The sequence below is a fragment of the Taurulus bubalis genome (genome assembly GCF_910589615.1).
Source record: "Taurulus bubalis genome assembly, chromosome: 3".
Classification (NCBI taxonomy): Eukaryota; Metazoa; Chordata; class Actinopteri; order Perciformes; family Cottidae; genus Taurulus; species Taurulus bubalis.
Window position 1 is genome coordinate 21,787,121 of NC_136591.1, and position 25,088 is coordinate 21,812,208.

The following is a 25,088-nucleotide window of genomic DNA, read 5'->3' on the forward strand; positions in this document are numbered from 1 at the left end:
CGGCAAAATACAATGAGATACAATCCAACAAGCCAGGGGGACAAGCAGAGAGAGAGAGAGAAAAAGAAAGAAAGAAAAAAGACAAAGCATAAAAGAAAGAAAAAAAAGAGGACATTAAAGGGGCAATGACCAAACTTTAAAAGGCTTTGAGATAATTTCACACTGGAAACTGTCATGAACTGAAAACACACTGTTGGGTTTTTGCTGATGTTTTCAGGAAAAGCGGAGGTCACGTAAGTAGTAGCGGTGGGGGAATAAATCGATACAGCATAGTATCGCGATATTTTGCGTGCCAATATTGTATTGATACACGGAAGCCAAGTATCGATCTTTTATTATATCAATTCTAAAATATATTATTTAGTTAAACGGCAGGTTTGCACTTCTACCAGCTGCACAAGCAAGTATTTGGTACTTAAATTCTCCATTTAAATTCTTTGAACAATGTGTTTTTTCTTTGAAAAATAAATAAAATCCCCAGCATCTTGCACAGCTTGTATCTTTTTTTATGTTGGATAAAAGCTTCATTCTCGGCTTCCGAAATGGACAATGTTGTTTAAATTCAGTGCAGGAGATGGGGGTGTATTTGATTGCCAGTCCTGTCACTTTTGCTGGAGCCTTAGAGCATAGTTGGGATTGGGCCTGTCACTGTGCTGGTGTTGGAGAAGCATTTATTTTGGTGATATACTCCCAGCATTGCTCCATGTGTGCCAATTTGTCTCAAGGATTGGCCCCTTCAGATTATTTTGGACTCCTCGGGACATCTCCGAATTCAGCATTGAGAACAAACAAAAACAAAAATAAGTCTCCATTTACCTTTCTGCCAATGTGCTTAGCAGATAAACAAAACAAAACACCACAGAAACAAGAGGAGCCTTACTTTAGCAGATGCCCATATTGATTTTAAGAAAACTCTTCTTCCAGAATGTGGAGCACGTTTAAACACCTACAGGAACAAAACCTCTGAAATCCTCTCTTCACCCACCAACATCTTCCTTCTCAGCAACACACACACACACACACACACACACACACACACACACACACACACACACACACACACACACACACACACACACACACACACACACACACACACACACACACACACACAAAATAACTAAAGAAGCACTACCAAGCCCAAAGGATCCCAAACCATCTGGACTGGAAAATGTGTACAAGCTGTAAACAAATAGCCAAGGAACAAACCTCCTCGTCTCTGTGACCTCGCTTCAATTGAAACGCACCATATGGTAAGCGTATTGCCTCACTTCCGGTTGCCACCGTGTCTGTTATCCGATAATGTACTTTTCTCAGCTCCAGCAAAAACCAAGCTTTGTGGGGTATTCTTCAGTACAAGCGCTTGATTACCTGCTGTACATCTTTAAGATTTAGCAGCCGGGACGCTGAGTAACTGACCGAAGGAATAAGAAGTCTAGGCAGCCCACAGTGCACCTAGACCACCACCTTCACGTTTCTAACCGGTTCTCCCCACAGAGCTTCACACCCGCTGAGAAAACACCTTTGGTTATCGGCAGCTCCATAGTCAGAAACGTGAAGATGCCAAAGCCGGGGACCACAGTCAAATACATTTCGGGGGCCAGAGCAGGTGACGTTGAATCCTATTTAAAACTGTTGGGTAAGGATAAGCGTAAATACAGTAAGATTGTAATACACGTCGGCGGTAATGACTCCCAAATTCGCCTCTCGGAAGTCACTAAAATCAATGTGGAATAGTTGTGTACATACGCCAAAACAATCTCGGACTCCGTGTTTTCTCTGGCCCTCTCCCAAATTCGGTCAATGATGAGATGTATAGCCGCTTGTCATCATTCCACCATTGGTTGTCGAGGTGGTGTCCAGCAAACAATGTGGGCTTCGTAGATGATTGCCGGACTTTCTGGGGGAACCCTGGTCTGATTAGGACAGACTTCAGACCAGGAAGCAGAAGCAGAATTGTAATCTTACACCCTTCTCTGCACTTCCTTTAGAGCAGTTACCCACCTTAAACTCTATAGAGACTGTGTCTGTCCCATGGCCACTTAAATTAATTAAATCAAAAGTAACCAGAAGAGGAGTTATAGAAAATAAACTCATAAAAATTCAAATTGGCTTCTGTCAGAGAGTACAGAAACCCAATCACTGCTTTAACCACACCCTTGACCTTGTTCTTTCATAATGGCATTAACATAGAACATTAATTAGTCTTTCCACATAACCCTCTTTTATCAGACCCTTGCCTTATAACTTTTGAGTTTATACTACCGGAGTGTACGCTGTTAGGCAAGAGTTTCTACACCAGATGTCTAACTGACAGTGCTGTAGCTAAATTTAAAGAAGTGATTCCTTCTGCATTTGATATCTCAATATAACAGTGGACTCCTGTGCTAACTTTAGTCCGTGCCAGATTGATCATCTTGCCGATGGTGCTACAGGCTCACTGAGATAACCCTGGTATAACCCTCAGACCCGCAAATTAAAGCAAACATCACGGAAGCTTGAAGGCATATGACGTTCCAACAATTTAGAAGAATCTCGGTTAGTTTGGCGGAATGGTCTGAGAACATATAAGAAAGCCCTCCGTAATGCCAGAGCAGCCTATTACCAGTGTTGGGGGTAACAAGTTACAAAGTAACAGATTACAGTAACGATATTACTATTATAGGTAACGAAGTAAAGTAACGCATTACATTCAAAATATTGGTAACTACACTACTTTACTAGACCTCAGTAACGCGCTTTCCTGTGTTACCCAAGCCATTTTTACCAGTCCGAAAAGTTCTCTTTTAGTGGCGCGCGAGTCACACGACACTTCCTGCATGAACAGTAGCAACAAGCTGCTAGCTAGCTAGCGCTGCTGCTACTGCCCACGACTCCTCTGCCCAAGTCGGGTGTCGAGCCTGGTCCCGCTACCTTCGGTGGTTTTCGGGGTGCTAGCGGAAGTTAACGGAGAGCTAGCGGAAGTTAGCGGGGAAGTGACGGAGCGCTAGCAGGAGCCCCAGCCGGCTACAGCGGGGAGCTAACGGGGACTCTGACCGAAGGTAGTAGCGGCTCGTAACCCGACGTTTACGGTAGATTGTTCATGCAGGAAGTGTTGTGTGACTCGCGTGATTATTATTATTGGAAATTATATTAATTAATAATAATAAATTATTATTGAAAATTGAAAATAAAGTGATGAAAGGGCCATGATGTTTGTCCATATATCTTTGCAGTTCATTTGGACATTTGCTTAAAAAAAATGGAAAGTAAAGTAACTAGTAGTGAAGTTACTTTTCAAATGCAGTAACTAGTAAAGTAATCTAGTAACAATTTTCAGAAGTAACTAGTAACGTGTAACTAGTTACTTTTTCTGAGTAACTACCCCAACACTGCCTATTACTCATCTATGATATAGAAAAATAAGAACAACCCCAGGTTTCTCTTTAGGACTGTGGCCTGGCTGACTGAGAGTCATCGCTCTGTGGAGCCGTATATTCCAAGAACTCAGTAGTAATAACTTCATGAACTTCTTCACTGATAAGATTCTGGTTCTTAGAGGCAGGATTGGTGATCTCTGCCGGTTCATCCTCAGGTGGGATGGTCTTGGAAGCGGCTGTGGGCCCTGATGTGTGTCTGGATGCTTTTCGCCCATCAACCATGACCAGTTGTCTTCAACGGTTTCGACTTCTAAACCTTCTTCTACCTGTCTCCTAGACCCCATCCTGACAAGGCTGCTTAAATAAGTTTTACCTTTAATTAGCACATCTCTACTAGATATTATCAATGGGTCTTTACTAACAGGTAATGTGCCACAGTCTTTCAAAGTAACTGTAATTAAACCTCTTCTTAAGAAGCCCACTCTCGATCCAGAGGTGTTGGCTAACTACAGACCTATAACCTTCCTCCCTAAGATCCTTGAGAAAGTAGTCGCAAATCAGTTGTGTGACTTTCTACATAACAATAGTTTATTTGAGGACTTTCAGTCAGGATTTAGAAAGCATCATAACACTGGTGACAATTACTATTGACCTTCTAATTGCATCAGCTAAAGGACTTTTTAAAGTAAAATTTAATAAGTTGACAGTAGCAAACGGCAAAAATATATTCATTTACAGTTAATCCAACAAGTCAGGGGGAAACCGCAGAGAGAGAAAAAAGACAAACAAAAGAAAAACAAAGCATAAAATAAAATAAAAAATATGACACTGAGGCACGATTGTGCAAATACAAACATATAGGCATGCCGTTACAGTTCTCATGGCCTTTTTTTTTTTGGAACAGCCTTTCAGAGTTTTTATATATAATTCAAATTCTTTGTACAAAACACAAAAATGGGTTTTTGGTTCGTAAATTTACATTTGTGAATATATAATTTGGCAAAAATAATTAATAATTTATAATGTATGTCTTTTCCTCAAATGTTCTGTCATAGATAACAAATCCAAATATAACAATCTTTGTACAATACATCGCTAATAGATTTGGAGACACTTTTCCATAACTTTTTGGAGAACTGACAATGCCAAGAAAGACGAGGCACAGTTTCAGGTTGAACTGTGCAAAGGGTACAATTTATATCTAAATCTTTTTTAAACTTCTTGACTAACATGCTTTGCAGGGTAACATTTATGTAGAATCTTGAAGGAAACCTCTCTAATCTTATTTGTGAGACAATATTTATGAGGTAACGACCACACTTTAATCCAAGGAATATTCTTTGCACAGTTACTCCAATATGTGATGACATAAGGCATTAAGATAATTTCACACTGGAAAAGAGAGCGAATAGCTCGGTTATTCGGTTATTATTCATCAGGTGGACATGAAGCACCTTTACACAAAATCACAGACCCATGCGGAATAGCTTTCGTTACCAAAGCATATTCCTTTACTGAGACAGGAACGTTGAAGTGTAAAATGAAATCGCCATATAGGTCATTATATAACCTTCATGGTTAATCAGCTGACTCGCCAAAAATATTTTTCTGTCAAACCAATTCTTCAGAAAAATACTCAAATTTCTGCATAACATATCTCCATTGTTCCAGATATAATATCGTTGTGGGGAGAAATTGTGCCAAAAGGAAGGGGAATCCTCCAATTTGATTTGAAACTTGAAGTTGATCTTGAACACGTAATTCAAGGTGGAAAAGTCCAGAAAGTCAAGACCACCATTTTTACAAGAATTTATTTTCTAATATAGTGGAAATGATTTTTCCACAAAAAAATTACAAAATATACTTGCCGAGTGGAATTACTCACTTATACAGCAAGAGGTGAATAAAAAAATGAATAGGTATATATTTTCACTTCTTTTCAGAAGCCTGGTGCATAGCGTTGCAAAGGTACATCTGCTCTGTCCATCTTGCTCCGCCAGCTAAAGGACTTGTCTCTGTACTTGTCCTGTTAGACCTTAGTGCTGTATTCGACACCATTGACCATCACATTCTATTACAGTACCGCCAACCCCTCAAAACCCGACTCTGCAGGACTCTATACTTCGCCTATTGTCCAGGAGACAAAAAAATGTCTCAGCACTGACCTTTTGAACTATAAGAAAGGCATAGGTGTTCACAATCCAAACAAAGTGCGTTGAGGTTGGCCTCAGAGGTTAAAGGTTATGGCTGATGGAGACTAGCTTGCTGCTTAAAGTCAGAGACATTGCGTTTACATCCCGTGTTGCATTTATGCAAAATAAAGACAGTACATTATCTTTTCCTTTGACTTAGAGAGATTGTGAAACTGAAATCAGCAAGACGATGATACAATTTGTCAGATTTTTCCTTCTTTTTCTGATTATTTCTTATGTTCTTCTTTCCTTATTTTTCATCGGCACCCTGTCTCCGCTAAGGGGCAGTAAAGTGAGTTAGGGCCACTTAATCCCCATGCAGCCTCTCAGTGCACCTTCACAAGAGTGTGAAATTTAATTGGACACCTGCACCCAAGGAGCACCAAAAATAGCTCTCCATGTTTACACCAGTGCTCTGAGGAGGGAGAGCAGTGCAGACACAGTATCACTGTTCCCCTTTGTTACACTCAGGCTGCTCCGTTGCTGTTGTGTGATTTGCCCAGCCCCTCTGCAGCACAAAAATACAAATCCATCCTAAATTCCTGAAAGCAAAATGGTATTTCAAGTGCTTTTCTGTGTCTTTGTAAATTCTGGAGCGCACACTAATGTCGACACAAATCTCTCAGACCAGACTACTTGCCCTGAATTTGGTTTAGTGCGGCTCATTCGGGAGGAATTTACAGTACAATACAAGGATTAATTCCTTTCGACAAAGAATAGTTTTCTCTTAAGTCAGAAAGCCAGCCATGGCATCCTGCCTTCCGTACCACAAGTCTCCCCCCCACCCCGTTTGTCCGACTTATTCCATTCTTGGTTTTAAAATGATCCCTGGATTCCCCATTGGTGAACCGTGGTTTTTCAATAATCTAACTTTATTTGAGCATTGTCAGTTAAAGAAGACATTGTCAGCTAAAGAAAACTACTTTATGCTTCAAAAACGTGTGTGCTTAAGCAGCAGAGCAAGGGGTTGCAATGTCTGTCCACGTGCTCCACTATTTACAGTTCTTAACTGATCAATAGGCGCTCGAGGCAGTGGAAACCTCACTGAACCAGATCTACATCTCCACCTCGTACCCCAGGGACCTGGAGATGGATCTCAGCACACAATTAAAATTTCACACTTGACTGCACTCCACCGACTGTCAATATTAGGAAAATGAATAACAGCAAAGTTTGCAGTAAACACAAAGTTAAAGAGGACTAATAACTTGTAAAAGTAACTGATACAGGAACAAGAATAACACGAAGAGGCGATTAGGTGAAGAGTTTGTTGCCATGCTAAATGCTAAGCTCGGCATGCTAACATGCTTACAAAAACAATGCTAACATGCTGATGAGAGGACACTCATGAGAAAAGTACAGCTGGCACAGGATGGCGGTTTGTAGGTACTAAAAACAGAGATTAACTTTCATGACAATACATCCAATAGTTGCTGAGATATTTCACTTAAAACTACAGATGTCAATGTCATGGTGTCGCTATAAGAAACGTCAAGACATTATTAGTCTCGTACAGCTAGACCAAATCTCTGCAGCACCTCTGCAGCACCGTGTCAGCGTTAAAGAAAGGTCACACATAATCATTCTGCAATTTGGCTTGTTTATATTTCTTCAAAACAATCACAAACGTCTTGCAATGGAGATAGCGAAAGGGGCAGGGAAATGCTGGCTGCAATAGGCGGCTAATGGCAGGCTTATACCCTTATACCATCTGGTGAGTCAGACAAGTGCATCATCAAAGTAAGGGAACATCAGCGGGATGCATTGTTTGGGGTCCATGCCATGAATGTCTGCACAGTAGAACATTTTGTGTCAATCCATCAGTAGATGTTGAGATATTTCACAGGATAAGTAAAAACTTTATAACCTGGTGGTGCTGGGTGAAAAGTCAGAAATCACCTAAGTCATTGGGATACATCCTCTCTGCACCGTGAATATCTGTAACAAATCAAATGCAATTCCTCCAATAAAAAAGCGTGTAAATTATGAAAAATCTGTAGACATCATCCTCTGAGGACCATCAATGCACAAAACATATTATTCATCCATCCACAGTTGTGGACCAACCAACCAACAGACAAAATAAGTCTGATGAAATTTGGTCTACAGGCTTGGATTCGGGGACATTGTCTCCCTTGTTGTTTTTCTTCACCCAGCCGAAGGTTTAGTCCTCTGGGAGAAAAGCTGGCACAGGATGCTTTTTTCTCCACAAGACACAACAAAATATAACCGCTGTAGCTGCAGTCATCCAAGTTCTGCCTTTGTGGCCAAAAACAAAACAAAACACGACGAATGCCATGTCACGCGGTGTGACACAATCCCTGCTTTTGAAGGCAAGATCGCAAATCCATTTGACCAGCTTGATGAATATCATTTCACATAAAGCACAAGCCACAGAGATAGAATTTCAGCACAGTTCTACTGAAACCATGACGGAAACAAACAAAAATAAAACCAATTGAATTTCCTGAGCTGTCAGGCTTTTGTCAGGGTGAAAACTAGTTTACGATGCTGCGGGGCAGATTTGGTCGAGGAATCGAAGAACTGCAACCTGTTAAGTGGAACCAGGGATCAGAAGAACTTGTCAGACTTACATTTTTCAAATTAATCCCAGTCAACTTACATACAGATGAGGGCTCAGCCACCCAGGGAAATATGCAGACGCTAGAAAGTGATGTTGTTTCTGATGGATGGAACATTTTTATCTAGGTATCTGTCTGTCTGCCCGTCCGTCCGTCCACCTACTTTTCTGTCTGTCTGTTTTGGCAGACGCAAACAAAGAAGGTGATAATAACGTGGTCTAACTTGTCGTCTTCTTGCTAAGAGGTACTCTGTGTCCGGGTCCTGTTCTTCAAAAGGACACTTGTGTGACATCAGAACCACAAGTGGTGGGCACCGATGAAAAGAGGAGATGGAAATTATGGGTTAGAGTTTCAGATACTTGCCCAATTTCAGCAGTTATATACTTCAGACATTTTAACAGGCTTTTTTGATTTCTTGGAGAGAAAAAAAGATTGCTTTTTTCAATCAGTATTCCTGTCTTAACAATAGATCACATATGTGTGAGTTGCTTGTGATGAGCCGACAGAAAATTAGCACCCAACTTTTTTCTCAGCTCTACAAAGCTTCTTTTTTTTTTTACCATATTTCAGCTCCTTGTTTTGGTCTTCTGGACTGCAACTTTTCTGCTTTTGATTCATGTCTCATCAAAAGCAGACAAATCCACTGTACAGTATGTACACAGAACCAAACAGCAGACAGACAAAGTTAAGGCGGTGAACATATGGAGCATTTAGCAGCTAAAGAGCTCGATATTTATTTCAGGAGTTGGTGAAGACCAAAGTGGAGCAAACAAGAAAGCGATTATTGGACACGCCTCTACATGACACTAATGTTGCTGCTTATCTGCTGCATGGACAAAAAAGCAACAGTTTGCTGACAAAGTTGCTTACTTTATAAGGTGATAATATGTTAATGAGTATTTACAGGATAGGTCACTGCTCCCAAGTGGCCTCGATAATTGCAGGTTTAAATATGAAGCTTTGTAAGATCTACAGTGATACAACTTTACAACTAGAAGTCCTCCTGTATGCATGTATTATTAAATACACAATACTAACTCTTTGGTTGTCATCAGGTGAAACATTTTACACAGTCAGGGTGATTTGATGTGCAATCATATCACTTTGTGTCATGGCATCACTTGTTTTCATGCTGACTCAAGGAGTGTAAATTGAAAATAATTTTCCAGGCTCTGTGTCGTGTTGATTGACCTACTTTTGTTTAACGGGCATGTGAATCCATTAAACTGCGATATGAGGTATTCTCTCAGTAACTCCACGGTGTACGACCGGCCACTCTCAGACATGGAATAAAATTAAAAGGTGGAAGATCAGAAATTGGGAGGATTTGGATCCCCCCCTCTTTGGCTCATAGCTACTATGGTACTAACAGCCTTCAGAGTGCAAACTATGGTGAAATTGTTTACCTGAGAGCGAACCGGAGGGTGTGTGCTCTGCCTCCACGAAGACGTTATCATTAGTAGACATTATTTAACTATATCTTTATATAGCAAATAGTTGTTTATCGCTATCAATGGTCAGAATTTTAAATACGGCTCCTTCAAAGGAGGGCAATCCCCAAAGTTTTGGCCAAATCCAACATGATCCCACTTGATGCAACGCTTCAAGTGGGGTATTTGAAGCCACTCTTAATTATAATAATTCTTGGGCTCATATTAAATGGTGTGACCGCTCATTTAGTGAGATAAGGCAGCAGTGGGCGTGGATCCTCGTGGCGTCGTGCAATCAGGACGTGGTGATGAGAAAAGGTCATTTGTGCTAATGCAATATTTTTTATTCCACGAGAAGGACGTCAACGCTGATGGATGATCCAAAGGTCAGCCGTGTCATCACGCCCATTCTGTCCTGCGAGGTGATGCAAAACTGATCTGATGACTGCTCTCCACATTGCATACTCCATCAGAGAACAAGAGAGCGAACAGCTCATCTGGTGGGCGGATAAGGGCCTGGCTGGGGCTCGCCCGCTCACATGATGAACAACCTTGCATGCAACTTCACTCATGATGTAAACTCAATGTCTGGAGTGGCAGCAGAGTGAGTGAATCCGGCGAGGTTTAAGGTTTCGGTTATTTCCTCGCTGACGTGGAAGCCATACTGGTGCAGATTTACGCTCTTCTGATCTGTATCAGCAACTTTATCAGTAATGAAAAAAGCCTCACAACCCGAGTCGCTGCTTGGATAAACACACAATTCATACAGAGCAAATGAATCACCCGATTGTTATGCACAGGAGCAGTAATCATTATCTAGCCAGCTCATGAGCATTATGCTCATAGCCTACTAGTAAACAAAGCACATGAAAACCCTTTTTGTCAATTAGCTCTTTGAGAAGTGATCCAGAGAAAAATATTGTGATATCGTGATGTGGGAGGATGAGGAGCGATCGTCTTTATCCCCATGCCTTACCAATCCATTGCTTAATCACTGAGCAAAGAAACTATACATTGAGAGCATATATGCATGACAAGGAGAACGCTCTGCGAGCAAATGCTGAGGGGAATATTTACAGGCAGACGTTTAATTTGCATTGACAATTAATTAACAACATTAAATGTGACTGAACAGATTTTTTTTGTCTCATCTAAAAAAAAAGTGTTCATCAACTCTGAGAAACACTGTGATCATCAGAAGCGGGTCTTGCTCTCCTTATGAGGGAACTACATGTAGAATCACCCTCTGGAGATAATCCATTTTTATATATGAGACAGTCTTACAATACAGAAATATAAGAGCTGTGATACATGGTGACACTCATTGTCATCATAATTGAATTAGGCAGAATATCAGCAGATGTTCAGAATCTCTTCATCTATTGTTTAATTACCTGCAAGGATGAAATAATTAGGCGGTGTACACTTTGTGAAAGTGCTCTGGATCTGTCCCGCATCAGCAATGCAGAACTCAATACTGCAGTACAGCAGAAGTAATCCCCTTAGAGGTGAAGCAGAAGTGCGCAGTGCACATGTGGAGAAGGTGACCACTCTGCCGTTTAGGCTCCCCTTTGCATACGCATCCAGTGGCCTCAATTAAAACAAAGATCGGATGCCTCCCTCCCGTGATGAGTGCTCTTATCACACAACACAGATGTCTGAGCGCAAGCCAGCAGGCTCAGGTCTGTGATGAGAACTCCCGGTTATGTGCGGTGGCACCCGGTGCGAGCGCCGGCTTCCGAAGGGCAAAGGGATAAATTATTCAGCCTGAAGTTTTGCATCAACACGGCTCAGATGGCATCACATGAGAAGGATTAATTCATGCAACATCCATGAGAGGACAAGGAGATGTCTCAAAGCCATGGGTTGAGTGAGAGATGCTCATATGCATGTGGAGAGGCACATCACCGCTTGTGATAGAAGAAATGCTAATTGCTGAGTTACTTTAGATGCTGACATCTTTGTACTCGATATGCAGGTGTTGAAGGGAAAAACAAACAAATAATGCCTCACTGACTGCCTCTACTCATATGGTTGACCGGATTTGTTGTTTTCTAATTATTTTGATCTTGTGTGAAAACTTTTCATTCCTATAAAAACAATAACTCTCTGCTTATTAAGTTGGAAAAATATGCTCTGAGGCAACAAACAGTGTCCTAGCTAATAAACTAAACAAAATCCCAGCTGCATGGCTCTCTTCTGCTATTGAAGTAAAAAAATAAATAAATGCTGATGTGTTTTATTCTTGAAAACAATTAACTTTAATCGTCGCAGTGGACACAAATTAGTTTAGGCACATGTGTTGATGGCGAATAAATGAAGAGTATTTCTTAATTGATAATTTGTCAAGAGTGCACAGGCCCACACACGTGGCCACCTCATGTCCGCCTGAATGACTTTGACGGCGCTGGCATAAACGAACAGACATTGTTTGACTGACATGGGGAGCGTTAGCGGGTCATTAGCATTCCATGACATTTTCCCATCCGCCCAGAAAGCAGCGGTGGCCCTGTAAACAAAGTGCTGTGTCGGTGTAAGGCGAGGAGACGAGGGAATAAAATGTAATGTAAAACGGCATTGTTCAGTGGGTGAGATACCAGGTGCGCATTCTAATGCGGCTCCACAGGGCAACCTCTGGCTAGCTGAAACAAAGCGGGGTGCGGGGGGGGCGATAAGGGAGTGGACGAATGGGACATGCAGCAGGGTAATTGAAAGTGCTTGCGATTTTAAAGGCCAAATGCGACCAGGGGTTATCAGCCGCAGAAACAATCTGAATTTTTTATGGGAGTGACTTATTATCCGGACAAAAAGGAGGTTCGCTACGCTTCACAGAGGGCTCGCTGGATAATACAGGATCGTAAAGGCCACATGCAAACTTTAGGGAGCCTTTAAAGCACTGTAAGATTACTTTTAACACCTTGGTGTGCAGGAACAACGTGTGGATTGTGTACTCAACACACTTTTAAATAATCGCGCTCCAGTTACCAACCGGTTCCTTTCGCAGTAATTGTCTGTGTAACGTGGTGTTGATGTCATTTTGTTTCATGAACCTGCACGAACTAAATGAGATCACCACTTGGCTATTTGTAAAGAGGCTGACATCATCGCTATTACAACGCAGGGCAAAACAAACCTGAAGATAGAGGTGAGAGCTGCAGAATATCTGGTGTTTTTGATGGCTTGTCATAGATTGTTGGGGAAACACACATTGGCACTAAAAAATATTGTCGTGACAACAAAATGTTTTATCACGCGAGCGTGTTGCACAGTCACACACACGTGGGCGCCCACACATCACAGCCACAGCATTCTCTAAATTGGTGGACAGCCTTAGGAAAGCCCTGAGGCTAAAGGGAGACTGATGACAAAATCTGCATAAAACAATAACACTCTTCCACTGTTCCCTCAGGGTCCAGTGCTGAAAAAAAAACAACACAACTGGCAGATTCCTCCAGTCCCAGTAAAGAAATGGTCCCAACCTGGGGAAAGCTGGCTGTATTAGCCCCTACAGCAAGGTCTTGTTGTGTGCCAGAAGCCAACATAGTGTAAAAAGATCATCCTGACATGCATTCCTGTATTTGTCAGTATTATATGAACAACAAAATGCAGCCTGGTCTGTTAATAACTTTTGGAAATTGGTAGAATATCTTTGTACTTAAATGTTTGGAAGGTAAGATTGGAGAAACCAGCAAAGAGTACGCAGGATTTAAAAAATAAACCGCATCAAACTAAATTACGGCAATCTTTTTCCAACGAAAAAATCTCCAAAAGTCACTAAATCTGTCGAGAAGCTTGCGAAGTTGGCAACACTGACAGCCCGTCTCTTTAGGCCTCCTTTCAAAGCCCCTCCCCCTAAATTATCCTCATGAATGCAAACACATCGTAACGATTGTAAACCAGGAACATGGTTAATGTTAGTACTCACAGCTGTCGAGCGGTAACGCAAAATAAGGTGCCTTGTTTCTTGCAAAAAAAAATGTTTATGCATTGTTTACATCCGTGCTTACTAACACGCAATCTTCATCTTCACTGCATTCGTCGTCACGATGGTGGGTTACTTGACACGATACGGCCACCTGTTGATTAGTGGAAACAAACACAGATAGGATCAATGCATTAAACCATTGCTTCATAACATAGGTATTCACATTTTTTTTTTTTACTTGTGATTATTAAAAAACAATACAAAGTGTGTGGGTTTCCCTGTATGTTTAGCATATCAAAGAAAAGTCATTTCAGGCTGTGAACAGCAGCTTCTGCTCTATAAGCTTTCCTCAGTCGGGAGGCCCCTGCTGGCTAACCTTTGGATGACTTTCAAGCCCCTCCGCACAGCATTGTTCTTCCTCTGTTTTTCCATCAGATGTCATTTTCTTTGCGACAATCACTCACATGCTCTCAACTCTGAGAGGACAGCGAGTATGCTAGCTCCTCAGAAGGACCTCAAACTGGGAAGTACTGTCAAAAGGACAATTTGCACAACACAAAAGCTTTTGTTTCCAGCCCTTTGAGTGGGAGACAGGTGGTCACTGTGGGAATAACTTGGCTTTCCCTTTGAAAAGCTGTGGGACAGAAGTGTCAAGTACAGGCAAGCCACAGAAACAAGAGGGTTTGTGTGAAAGCACTAAGCATATAATATGGCACATTGTATTATATTATATTGCACTTTACTATGTTCTAGTCTCATGCTCTACAATGGAACATTTATTTGACACGGCCCATAAAATATTCCTTTTCTTTATTTTTTCATTAGTTGCAGGTATGGCACAAAGAATGGGTGATAAATCCAAAGAAATACAGTGAAAAAGAAGCCTGATCATATATAAATATAGAGCACAAAACAGAGAAGAGTGACAGGTCATCATTACAGGGTGTCGGCACACAACAAGATAAATAACATCACTGAGACACAGCTTTCTCAACAACCTTGATGGTACAGGATCAAATCTCATTATTTCGAGGGGTCTTTTAAAATGTGAAATACAGGTTGGGGGTTAAGGGTTTGTCCATTTCTCTTCAATTTGTCATCCTGCTGCACCGATGGTAAATAAGTGTACAAGTAAAAATGGAGTCTGTGTGCGAGCAGTCATGCTACTCCCGCCTGGCCTGTGATTCCATCGAGAAGCAGCGAAACTCACTCCAACACGGGGAAACAATAAAGTACGAAGAGGTGGCAGTTTTTTCCCACGGGTAAAGTTGTCACACCGAGCAGCCATGCCATCAAATAGCGACACACTGCTCCTTCCCTGACAGAGTAAAATGAGATCTCTGAAATGTGTCTACCTCTCCCAGTTATTTAGTGAGACTGCAGTCAGCCTTCCTGTCGAGAAGTCACTCACTACCGCCGAGCCACTGTGTGAAAGTGAAAGAAACTCACTGCATTAAGATGGCAATTTTACTCTTGAAAACACATTCAACACAGTGGTAATGTTTCAGGTCTAATCTGACAGACATTTTATCCCCTGTTTGAGTCCCTCGTACGAATACTTTTCTGACTTGCCAAATTCAGTGCGACTGACAATTCTTTCTGTTTCTGGTCGCGCCGAAACCACAAAGCTTCCCCCCCCCCCCACCGTTGGCACCAATTCTCTTTGCTGAATCAATAAAGCAGGGTGTGTATAGCGGTAATTGGGGCTATCGGTTGCAATTATATCACGCTAGTGGAACTGAATGGTTATTGAGGGTGCTGAAATAGCGGGATGAATGGCACAATGTGACAAAGCCCTTCTTAGGTTGAACAGAAAATGAGAACATTTCCACTCAATAAGAAATGTTGGGATTGTTCCTTTTAGAGACCCTTGAAGCACTAGGTATTAGGAGTTTAAATACATGGTAAGACTAATACATTACCAGGTAATTATAGCTGTAACTAAGTAGTTAAAATGTGAAAATTACAGCTGAATTATATAAAAAAAAACATTTAAGAAACTACACTACAGCAGTATAACAGAAATGACAAGCTACAACCTTTTCACCTGTAGTTAATATTATTACAACATATGCACTTTTTAGGAATTAAGGCAATACTTTGTTTTAAATTATATTTCCTCACATAGCAACTGGTCATGGTTCAACTCACATGGATAGGTTTAATCAAATTCACTACAGAACCTGGGAAACTGTTTCAGCATGTTGCACAAATTATGTTCAATCTACAGCCTGCTCAAACCCTGACAGACCACGTCCTTTAATGCTACAGTGCCTCCATTTTAATGGTATTAATGTAAGCACTGGGTACATTCATCCACGACTGCATAATTCCTTTGTGTATTTGTCAACGCATAAACGAAGAAAACAATATTCTCATATCGGATGCAAAAGCATCGAGTCAAGACCTTGTTTGTTTCCTTGGTCCTTCTCAGTTCAAGACCAACATGTATCCCATCCTTCGCAGGAAGTCAAAAGTGACATTTTCTAAGTTTGGAAGGTGGAACTGAATTTGAAAAGATTCTTTCCCTAATAGGTACTTCCCTCCTCCCACCTTACCTTTTCCCATGCAATAACGATTGACTGGTCTTTTGTTTTTCAGTGGTGGTACAAAGGAAAAGGCAAGTGTATACGGGGACCAGTACTATGTCGTGCAATCCAATCCAATCATGTATAGTGTTAGTATTTGTCAAAACTTCAACTTCAGTATTTCAGCTTCATTTTGTTGACTTCATTTAATGGTGAATTTTGACAATTTACCTTTGATAGATTTTATCTCAACTTTAACACATAAATCAAACAACAGTGTCAAACTTCAGTGCTTTGTCTGTACTAATGTTGTGCTCTATTTGAGAATGCAGTATTCATATTACTGAACATCGAAATGCAGTACTCCATCAGTCCTTTAAATTTTATACAATCATTAAAGCGTTTTAAAGCACTGGACTTAATAGATTTCCTGGAGCGGTCTACGAAGAAGAAAAAAGTCAGTTATATTTATTATTTTTGTAACCCTCTATTAAAATTCACGGCACTACCACCACCGCTGCAAAACCCTCGCACACAGTGTCAAACACGAGTCTCTGGTGTGAGAAACATTGAATACTGTGTGTGCCTGTGGGAAAAACAACACACACACACACACACACACACACACACACACACACACACACACACACACACACACACAACTGATGAAACAATGACTTGATGAAACTCTTGGCACACTTTCAGCTCCAGCTCCCACATATTAATCGCAAGCTACAAATACCTCGACCCCGTGTGCCCTCGTGAGTTTATGAGCAAACCTCCCGCCACTACTGAAGCCTCTCACCCTTCAGAATAAAGTCAGTAACACAACACTGTTTACATATTCAAATATTGTTAATCCCCTTCAATTGTACTTTGAAGTAGCTTAGAGGACTTTTATCAATGTAAAGAGCAGAGCTGAGTGTAAGCTACTCACCAGACTCGCGTCTCACGTTGACACAAAGGGTGAAAGGCTGACAGGGTGCGTGGATTGCACAGAAATGGAAATAAAGGATGTTGTGAGCGCTGTAATACCAAGGAAACAAACAATGGTTTTCTTTTGCTGTCCAATTCTAGCCCCCGTTCTGTGAAAATTTGACAATACTTATTTTGCGCAGATGAAAGTTTTGCAGATGAAGGTACCCAGAATTTAATAATGTACACCACAAAAGCAGGATAACAATCTGTTTTTTTCTTCTCCCTATACAGGTCTGTTTTTGAAAGGCTTATGCTGATATAATTCCAACAAACACAAAATGAATTTCAAAAGTATGGCACATATACAGAAGGAATTTCCAGGAGCTGAAGTTTTGGAGAAGTATGCTTATTTGCTTTTTGTTCCCTTCAGAGGCTAGCAGTCCCCTTTTGTTTTCAGTCTTTGTGCTAAGCTAAGCTAACCATCTTTTAGAAAGAAAGTGAAAAAGCTACTACTTTGAATTAATTCTGAATACTTTATTTCCTCAAATGTAGCTGCTATGAGAGTTGACCAGGTGCTCAGGGTGACAGTAAAAGGAACAGTTACCAAAATATCTAAAGGAACTCATATCCATATTTAGCGACAGTGGCGACTGCACGGGGCACTTTGGCACTTTTCATTACATGCTATATACCACAGGAGGATTTAGCAACTAGCTAACGGATATTTTATCTGCCATTTTTGGGGGGAAATTGTGTCAAAGTCTGTCAAAGTCAGACGAACTCCATGTTCTTGATGTTTCCAAAACAACCTATGAAAGTCTGAAAGTTCTCATCATCAAAAGCACACAAAAAAAACATATGTTTTAGTAAAACATTACATCTAGTAAGACTGTTAGAAAATAATTCCCCCAGACCTCCATTTACATTCATTATGATCTGGGCCTTAAGGAAAACAATAAAAGAAAGAAAAGAAAAAAAAAATAGCAGAAAATAGCTGTGATAATGTCTCTGTAATAATATGATACAGACTATGATGGTATTATAAGGATGCCCTGAAATGCTCATCATTCTGCTCTGTTTTTTAAAATCTTCTTTACATGTGTCAGTTCTTCATTGCACCTATTGTACACAGCTTTACGCTCACACATGTACATGACCCACTCAGACCGGCCCAGGCTTCCACTGAAGAGGGTACATATGCTGAGCAACCACAACGTCAAACTGAACCTCAACCCAGTGCGCGTTCACTAAGATTTCATTTAAACTCCTGGCTGGGTTCATTTTCTGTCCTTCGGTGTTCTGGTTGCACGATAAATATGAATGTAACAAGCAAAAAAATGCTGTTAAACGGGGACTTGGGTTGGAAAGCCTGTGAGAGTAGGTCACGCATGTGCAGAGAAATATGAAATGAATTTCATATGTAGTGACCTTAAACTGTATGTTGTGCTTCCTGTACTCCAACATAAAACATTTATCATAAACCTTTGAATAGAGCTTCTTTAACATTTACAAGTTATACAGTTACCAAATTGGTTTACTTCTTATGCTTCCATCAGCTTTGATACTCAAGCAATGCAAAGGGAGACAACAAGAAGAGAAAGGAAGTTAAGTCTTCAACGGAAAAAATAAGAAACAAGACACAAGTCCTCAAAACATTTGTCATAACCAACAATGAACGGAATTTTTCATTTTCTTATTTTCTCTTTTTTACAATACATTTTTTTAAAAACCCCGCTGGTTAAGGTTATGGTCTCAGGTAGATCTTCCACAGTCAATCTTCACAGTTTGTGTAAAAGCAGAGAAACATTCTCGCTAGAGTAATAAAATATCATGACTATTATTATGGTCATTATTATCTTTTATTCTCATATTGTTCCATATAAATGGTGGAGGACAGGGGCGAGGCTTATCACCCTAATGAAGAGCCTGCAGTCCCAAAGTTCCTGCTCTCCTCCCTGTACAACACAATGTTTTATTCAGCAGTTGTTCTTTTGTTTAAAAAATGCTCGCCCACGGGGAAAGAAGAATAATGGGAAGAGAGAGTGGGGTATTCATTCGATGAAGTGTCTTCATCCTTCTGTTTGATCTTGTCTTTCTGCAAAAAAAAGAAGAAAAAAAAAGATCCAGAGCCTCACTGTCACTGTTGCTGCTGTTTTCATCCAAATTGTTTCCAAACCTGGTCTGCCAGCACTGCCTGCTCAGCTGCCCTCACACTGAACTACGCGTAGGCAAAGGCTGAGGCGCATGCACACACACACAAACACACACACACACACACACACACACACACACACACACACACACACACAGGCAACTGTCCCATCAGGAGTTTGAAAGCGGGGCGGAGCACAACCCCGATGCTCCCTCTAAACACGCATGCCCTCCCATCAGCACTTGTGGGGCAAAAGAAAACATGTAGAAAATAGCCCATCGGAGGAAACATGAACAGAGACGTGTTCGCTGTTGATTAACACCCAGGCTCACGATTCGGTTTTGTAATCCGAAGGCACTTTGTTTCATGGCAGAAAGTAAAGTGGCTTCTGTTCCACAGGCGGACCGCCGACTGAATATTCGAGTCAGGCCTTCACTAATCGGACCTTTCTCTGCCTGTCCCTCCTCTCCCTACCCTCTCCCTCCCTTCCTCTCTGCTCTCCTTGCACCTCTCCCTCTCGCGTCAGCTCCCGAGCTCGTGCTCCTCTCTGCCCTCCGGTCCCGCTGTCTACACCTCCGCTGATTCCTCCTGCGTTCATTGTTCTGCCACCCTACCATCGGTTGGCCACTTGGACTCGTGAGCACAGTGTTAATAGATACATAGGCAGCTACAGGGGGAGCAGACAGAACTAAATGTTGCCAGAGTCCATGTTTTCCTACAGTTCAGCACCGAGCAGATAAAGAAATGTCGAGGTGTGACTTGAGGCCGAGCCGGACTGAAAAACAAGTGTCGGTGTTTTTTTTATATCTGGTGCAAGAAAATGAAGATAAAGATACACAGAGAAAGGTCTGATTCCGTGTATTTGTAAGCAGGGAAATGTTATTTCCTCTTGAAAAGGTCAGCAGTGTCTTATATTCCACTGCCTTCTAACAATATTTTCATAAATTCATAAAATTGTTCTTGTGCTTTACAAACTGTCCGTCCTCCTTCGACGCTTGTGAACTCTTTCGGCAAAGTCCAGGCGTATTCGTTGCCAGTAAAGACGTCCAGAGTACCGCACCGAGGAGTAGTTTCTGTAAAAGAGGTCTCTTAAAAAAAAATTGCGCATCTTCTTTATTACTTTTTGTGTAACTTTTTTATCACGATTTTTTCTCTCTTTCATTAATTTCGGTCCCTCCGAAGTCCGGCTTTCAGGATGCATGAATCTTTGGTGATTGGATGCCGAGGGTACAGTTCACAGACGGTGGGTCTGAATATTCGCCTCTGAGATGACGGAGAGAAGGGTCACCTCTGACCTTCCAGGAGGGTCATCACCAAGGTGATGCATAGCAGCCATATATGGGAGGACGTGGACGGAGCCTTCGCGCTGAGATCTACAACGGAGGAAGTGAAGGAAACAGAAAATAATGGTAGAAATTTATTTGATATACTCCAAAGAACACATGGACAAAATAACTCATGTCATGAACCGAGCGTGTGTTTGAGGGCATAGTTCTCCATTTTGGGAAATATACCCTTTCCTGTTGAAAAAAGAAGACAATTGAGAAGATTGATAGCACCCTAATGTACGTATGTGTAATAAATATGAAGCCACAGCCAGCAGCTAGTTAGCTAATTAGCTTAGCATAAAGACGGAAAACAGGGGAAACAGCTAGCCTGGCTCTTTCCAACAGAACGAAAAAACTATTCATGATATCTCTGATTTAAGTACAGATTAAACAAAAAAGATATCAATGCTGTCCGCTTTCAGTCTCCAAACTAAACTGTCCTCTGTCTCCACTTTCATATTCTACAAACAGACATGAGCGCGGTATCAAACTCTCGAATAAACATATTTCCCAAATTGCTAAACTATTCCTTTTAAGGCACAACTAATCTGTATGAGCAGATTCTAAAACAGCTTTGAGATATTTCTCATTTCCCACCTCTTACATTACATGAAGTCATATAATATTCATCAGCTGAGATTGAAATGCATTATTCTCTACATGACTCCATCCTCAGCCCGGGCGACCACTCCTAGAACTCCAAATGAATGAATCGTGTCGCTCTGAATCATAATGGATCCATATGAAATGTAACTTGAACAACAATCTTGCACCACGATCACTGACTGCATTTCTCTTTTAGATCCCTGGTTGTTTTCTACCACTGACATGAAACATTAAAATAAGATTACCCTGATTCATGTTAGAAGGATGTCTCAGTTTGAGAAGCTTCTGGAAATAATGTCCCTACAACCCAAAATAACATGCGTGGCATCGAATAAACAGCGTTTGTCCGCCTGCCAATATCACTTTGTCAATCGCGGGCCATTTGCTCCGTCCTGTTTTCTTTTTTCAGTTTCCGTTTGTTCCTGCAGCGCAATTATAGCGCTCGACTCAGCCAGCGTGGCAATCACTCATGTGATTACAACACTGTTGCCGTGGCAACCGCGGTTTCAATCTCAACCTCGTCCGAGCTCAGACAAAAAGGTGGGACGGAAAAGGGGCGGACATGTGGTGCGACTCACTGGGCGGTGGGTCTCGACACTCCCCTTCCTCCAGCGTGACATCATCGATGGCGATGTCTCCCTCCATGCCCGGGCCTCGGATACCTTCGAGCACCACCTGCAGAAAGGAAACACGTGTTTGCCATATTAGACGTTTTTGTGGTAGAAAGATGAATGCTTATTTGCTTTTTTTTCCCTTTGGGGGCAAGCAGTTCCCCCTTGTTTTTAGTCTTTGTGCTAAGCTAAGCTAACCGTCTTTTAGAGAGAAAGTGAAAAAGCTACTCCTTTAAAAATTTAACCAACAGAAAATGCGTTCCTTCATTTAAATCCAGCTGAATCATTCCTGTACTGTACTCAGGTGTAGCTGCAGAAAGATAAAATGCACCTTGTGAAAAATTACAGCAGGTGGCGAGTTTTTGTTTCAGTTTTTAATGTCACAACATTTTAAAATTAAGAATGCTTTTGGTGTTGAAACCGTAGGACGTAAGAGTGGGAACAAACAAAAAAAGACTCAGAAGTAGAGCTGAAACTATAATTACTTTCCACAACTGCAGTCATAAATATGGTTGAGAATATTGCAGTCCTATATGCTCAAAGAGTAGGAGTCCTGATGCAGAGTATGAGCGATATTGGTTTCTCAACAGCAAACAATGTCCACTTCTCTGCTTAATATCCCGGCTTGTGAAGTGCCCCATCAATATTCTGCCCTCAAGGAAACCAATACTTCAGCACACAAACAAAAGGAAATAGAGGGCAACAAGAGGAATGCTGCTGCGTATTGGATTGATTACGTCTCCTCGTCTCACCTGGAAGGATGTCGTCGGATGGATGCTGACTTTTGCCTGCTTCCAGCGGTCACCTTGGTTACCGTTTAGCGACCACACGGGACCCTCGGAAGTCGTTTGGCCTTTCTGTTTTAGGAGAGCGTTTAGTGATCCTGTACGAGGGAGAGAAACAGGTACACATGAGGGTCAGCGCACACACACACACACACGCACACACACACACACGTCTGTTAAATCACTGTCTATTGCCGAATCAGGGAACACAATGGGGATTGAACCTGTGTGGCCCACTGGGGAAGTGAGATCCCAAAACACACAGACAGTTACCATTTATCGTCATAGGTGCCACTAAAGACAATGAAACAGAGATATTTGAGGTTGTAACTTTAATACCATTATGAAATACAGACTAATAATTGATTGTTTACTATTGTTTTTTTTCTCGGCCACGCTTTCTCTCGTGCGCTCTTTTTTTCTCTCTCAGTAATTTTTCAAGTAATATCACGATACATTTATATTTTGAGTGAATAAATAGAGACATTATTATTTGTCGAACCACAAACAATTTTCACTCTTTCAAATCAATCAGAAATATTCAAAAGAACTGTAAAACCACAAGTTTGAAACTCCAGCGATGCATCTGTCCTTTTTTTGAGTATTTCTTCTCCCATATTTGAGAAACACAACCACCCAGATGGTTCAGCTTAATATTCACACCCTTCTCCTGCATTTCAGATGTATGTATTCCTCTGCATTTGAAGTAGAGCCAAGCGGTAGCAAAGGTTAAACTCAGGTCACACAAATTGATACATCTATTAAGTTGTGATTCTGCAAGCGAAGATAAGTTATTCTCCGGCTTGTATTAATCCAAATTAATTATCACTAATGGGCAATGTGTGATGAGAATTTTTTCGCTTAGACTTCCTAATGTACCATTAGCTTCAAACTATTTATGCTCGGTCCAGCTTCTTTTTAGCTTCAGCTTCAATGATGTTGGACCAACTCTGCGTTTGAAAATGCAAATTGGCGGATCCATTTTTCAGCGCATTCTGTTAAATAATAACACAGAAGTATTGGCTACCCTTGTCACAGAATAGGCGATATACCAGTTCTGAATTGAAGACTCCCCTCAGTGAGTACTTCTTGTCGGGCCCCGGGCTTTGATATAAAACTGTCAGATGATGACACAGTGTGCAACCTCTTTTCCCTCCTCTCCTGTTAGTTTTTCTAATCGCCAATGCAGGAAGACAGAGGGAGAGAGAGAGAGAGAGAGAGAGAGAGAGAGAGGGAGAGAGAGGAAGAGAGAGAGAGAGAGAGAGCAGCATTCAAAGACCAGATCATGCTAGCATTGACAAGCTCAGCAGGACCACTGCTCTGAAGTCAAGACAATTTCACAAATATGTTAAGCACCGAACTGGTGAGCAAAAAAAAATTTAGCAGTCTACGTCTTCAAGCTCTCTTTCGATGCATCTCTCCCTCGGCGAGGTGCCTCATTACTGTACATCTCTGTGAGGAAAGTAGGGGAAGCTACACTGTATGTCGCTGTTCATACTCTTTCATCAGCGCGGCATACAGTACACTTTCCTCCAACGACAGCACAATCTCCGGTGAGAGATGAGCTCTTGTGCAGAACATGACCTGCGGTTTCATCTCCCGTTGAAGTGTTTAGAATGTAGGAGGATTCTTGCTGAGCTGGCTCGCTTACATTTTCTTTGAACTCATCGCCACGCAGGTGGTAATGTCAGTGTCATCATATCCTGAGCAAAGGCATATGCTGTTTTATTTATTTTTTAAGAAATACCTGTGGCAGACACTGGTGAAATTTAAAAAGATCTGAGAAGAGAAAGACGTGCGTCTGGTGAGAAGTGTGAAATAGCTCGTGGAAATTTTCAATGATGTAGTGTGGACGAGAGAGGTGCAGTACTACCCTCCTTGCTAATGAAAGGATGACTCCATTGCTTCTCAGAAGGTCAGGCTTAAAACAGACTTGCTCGGTGTGCTTTGCTGGAGACTTAATCCTATAAACAAATGCGACACGGGCTCCAAAGGCAAACTTTGATGTGCGCTTCAGTAATTAAGCATGACCTTGTCTCAGGTATCCCCCCGCTAGCTAACTATGGAGGAGTTTCTTTGAGCCCGTGCCACTGTTCTCATCAGCGTGTGGGCGAAACTCCTTATCGACTGATTCTGGCCTCCGGCGCCGCCGTGCCACAACTTGACTGTGACTCACCTCCGCAGCACAGTCCCTGAGAGCATCAAACTCCTGGCTTTTCAATACGGAGCTGAGCCAGCTCGAAAACGGATTACTGAGGATGGCTCGATGGATGCCATAGACATTTTTTACCACTGCCAAAAACTGTAGAGTCACTGGGCTTCTTTTAAAGTGCAGATGTCAAAGGCGTAGGTCCATAACACAAGACAGAGATGTGCCCATGGTAGATAACGATGGGAGACTTCTGGTGGCTCGGGACTTCAACAACACTCAATGGTGCCATGACCTCATCACGGATAATGATGATGATGATGATGGGAAAGGTTGTCAAGTTCCAAAAGCACCAACACAGGAACACCATGCAAAGATCACAAAGGTAGAGGCCAGTGTGGGGTAGGGATTGGTATCATTTGGGTTTTTCCCGATACCGGTGCTAAAACGTTACTTTTAAAACGATACCGGTGCCTAAATGGTGCCTGAAACGATACTTTATGAAAGAATGATACATTAAAGA

The 25,088-nt window shown here is 41.6% G+C and overlaps 1 protein-coding gene across 1 annotated transcript in view; it reads right to left on the reverse strand.

Moving 5' to 3' along the window:
• Positions 1 to 20,370: 20,370 nt before the first annotated feature.
• Positions 20,371 to 25,088, reverse strand: part of LOC306733749 (MAM domain-containing glycosylphosphatidylinositol anchor protein 2) — a gene marked incomplete at its 3' end in the record, with an annotated part of 170,422 nt that continues 165,704 nt past the window's right edge. The window contains exons 16-18 of the mRNA XM_079215043.1: positions 22,384 to 22,514; positions 21,599 to 21,695; positions 20,371 to 20,459 (exon numbers count right to left, since the gene is read on the reverse strand). Coding sequence (XP_079071169.1) covers positions 20,371 to 20,459; positions 21,599 to 21,695; positions 22,384 to 22,514 — 317 coding nt within the window. The remainder of the gene's footprint in view (positions 20,460 to 21,598; positions 21,696 to 22,383; positions 22,515 to 25,088) is intronic.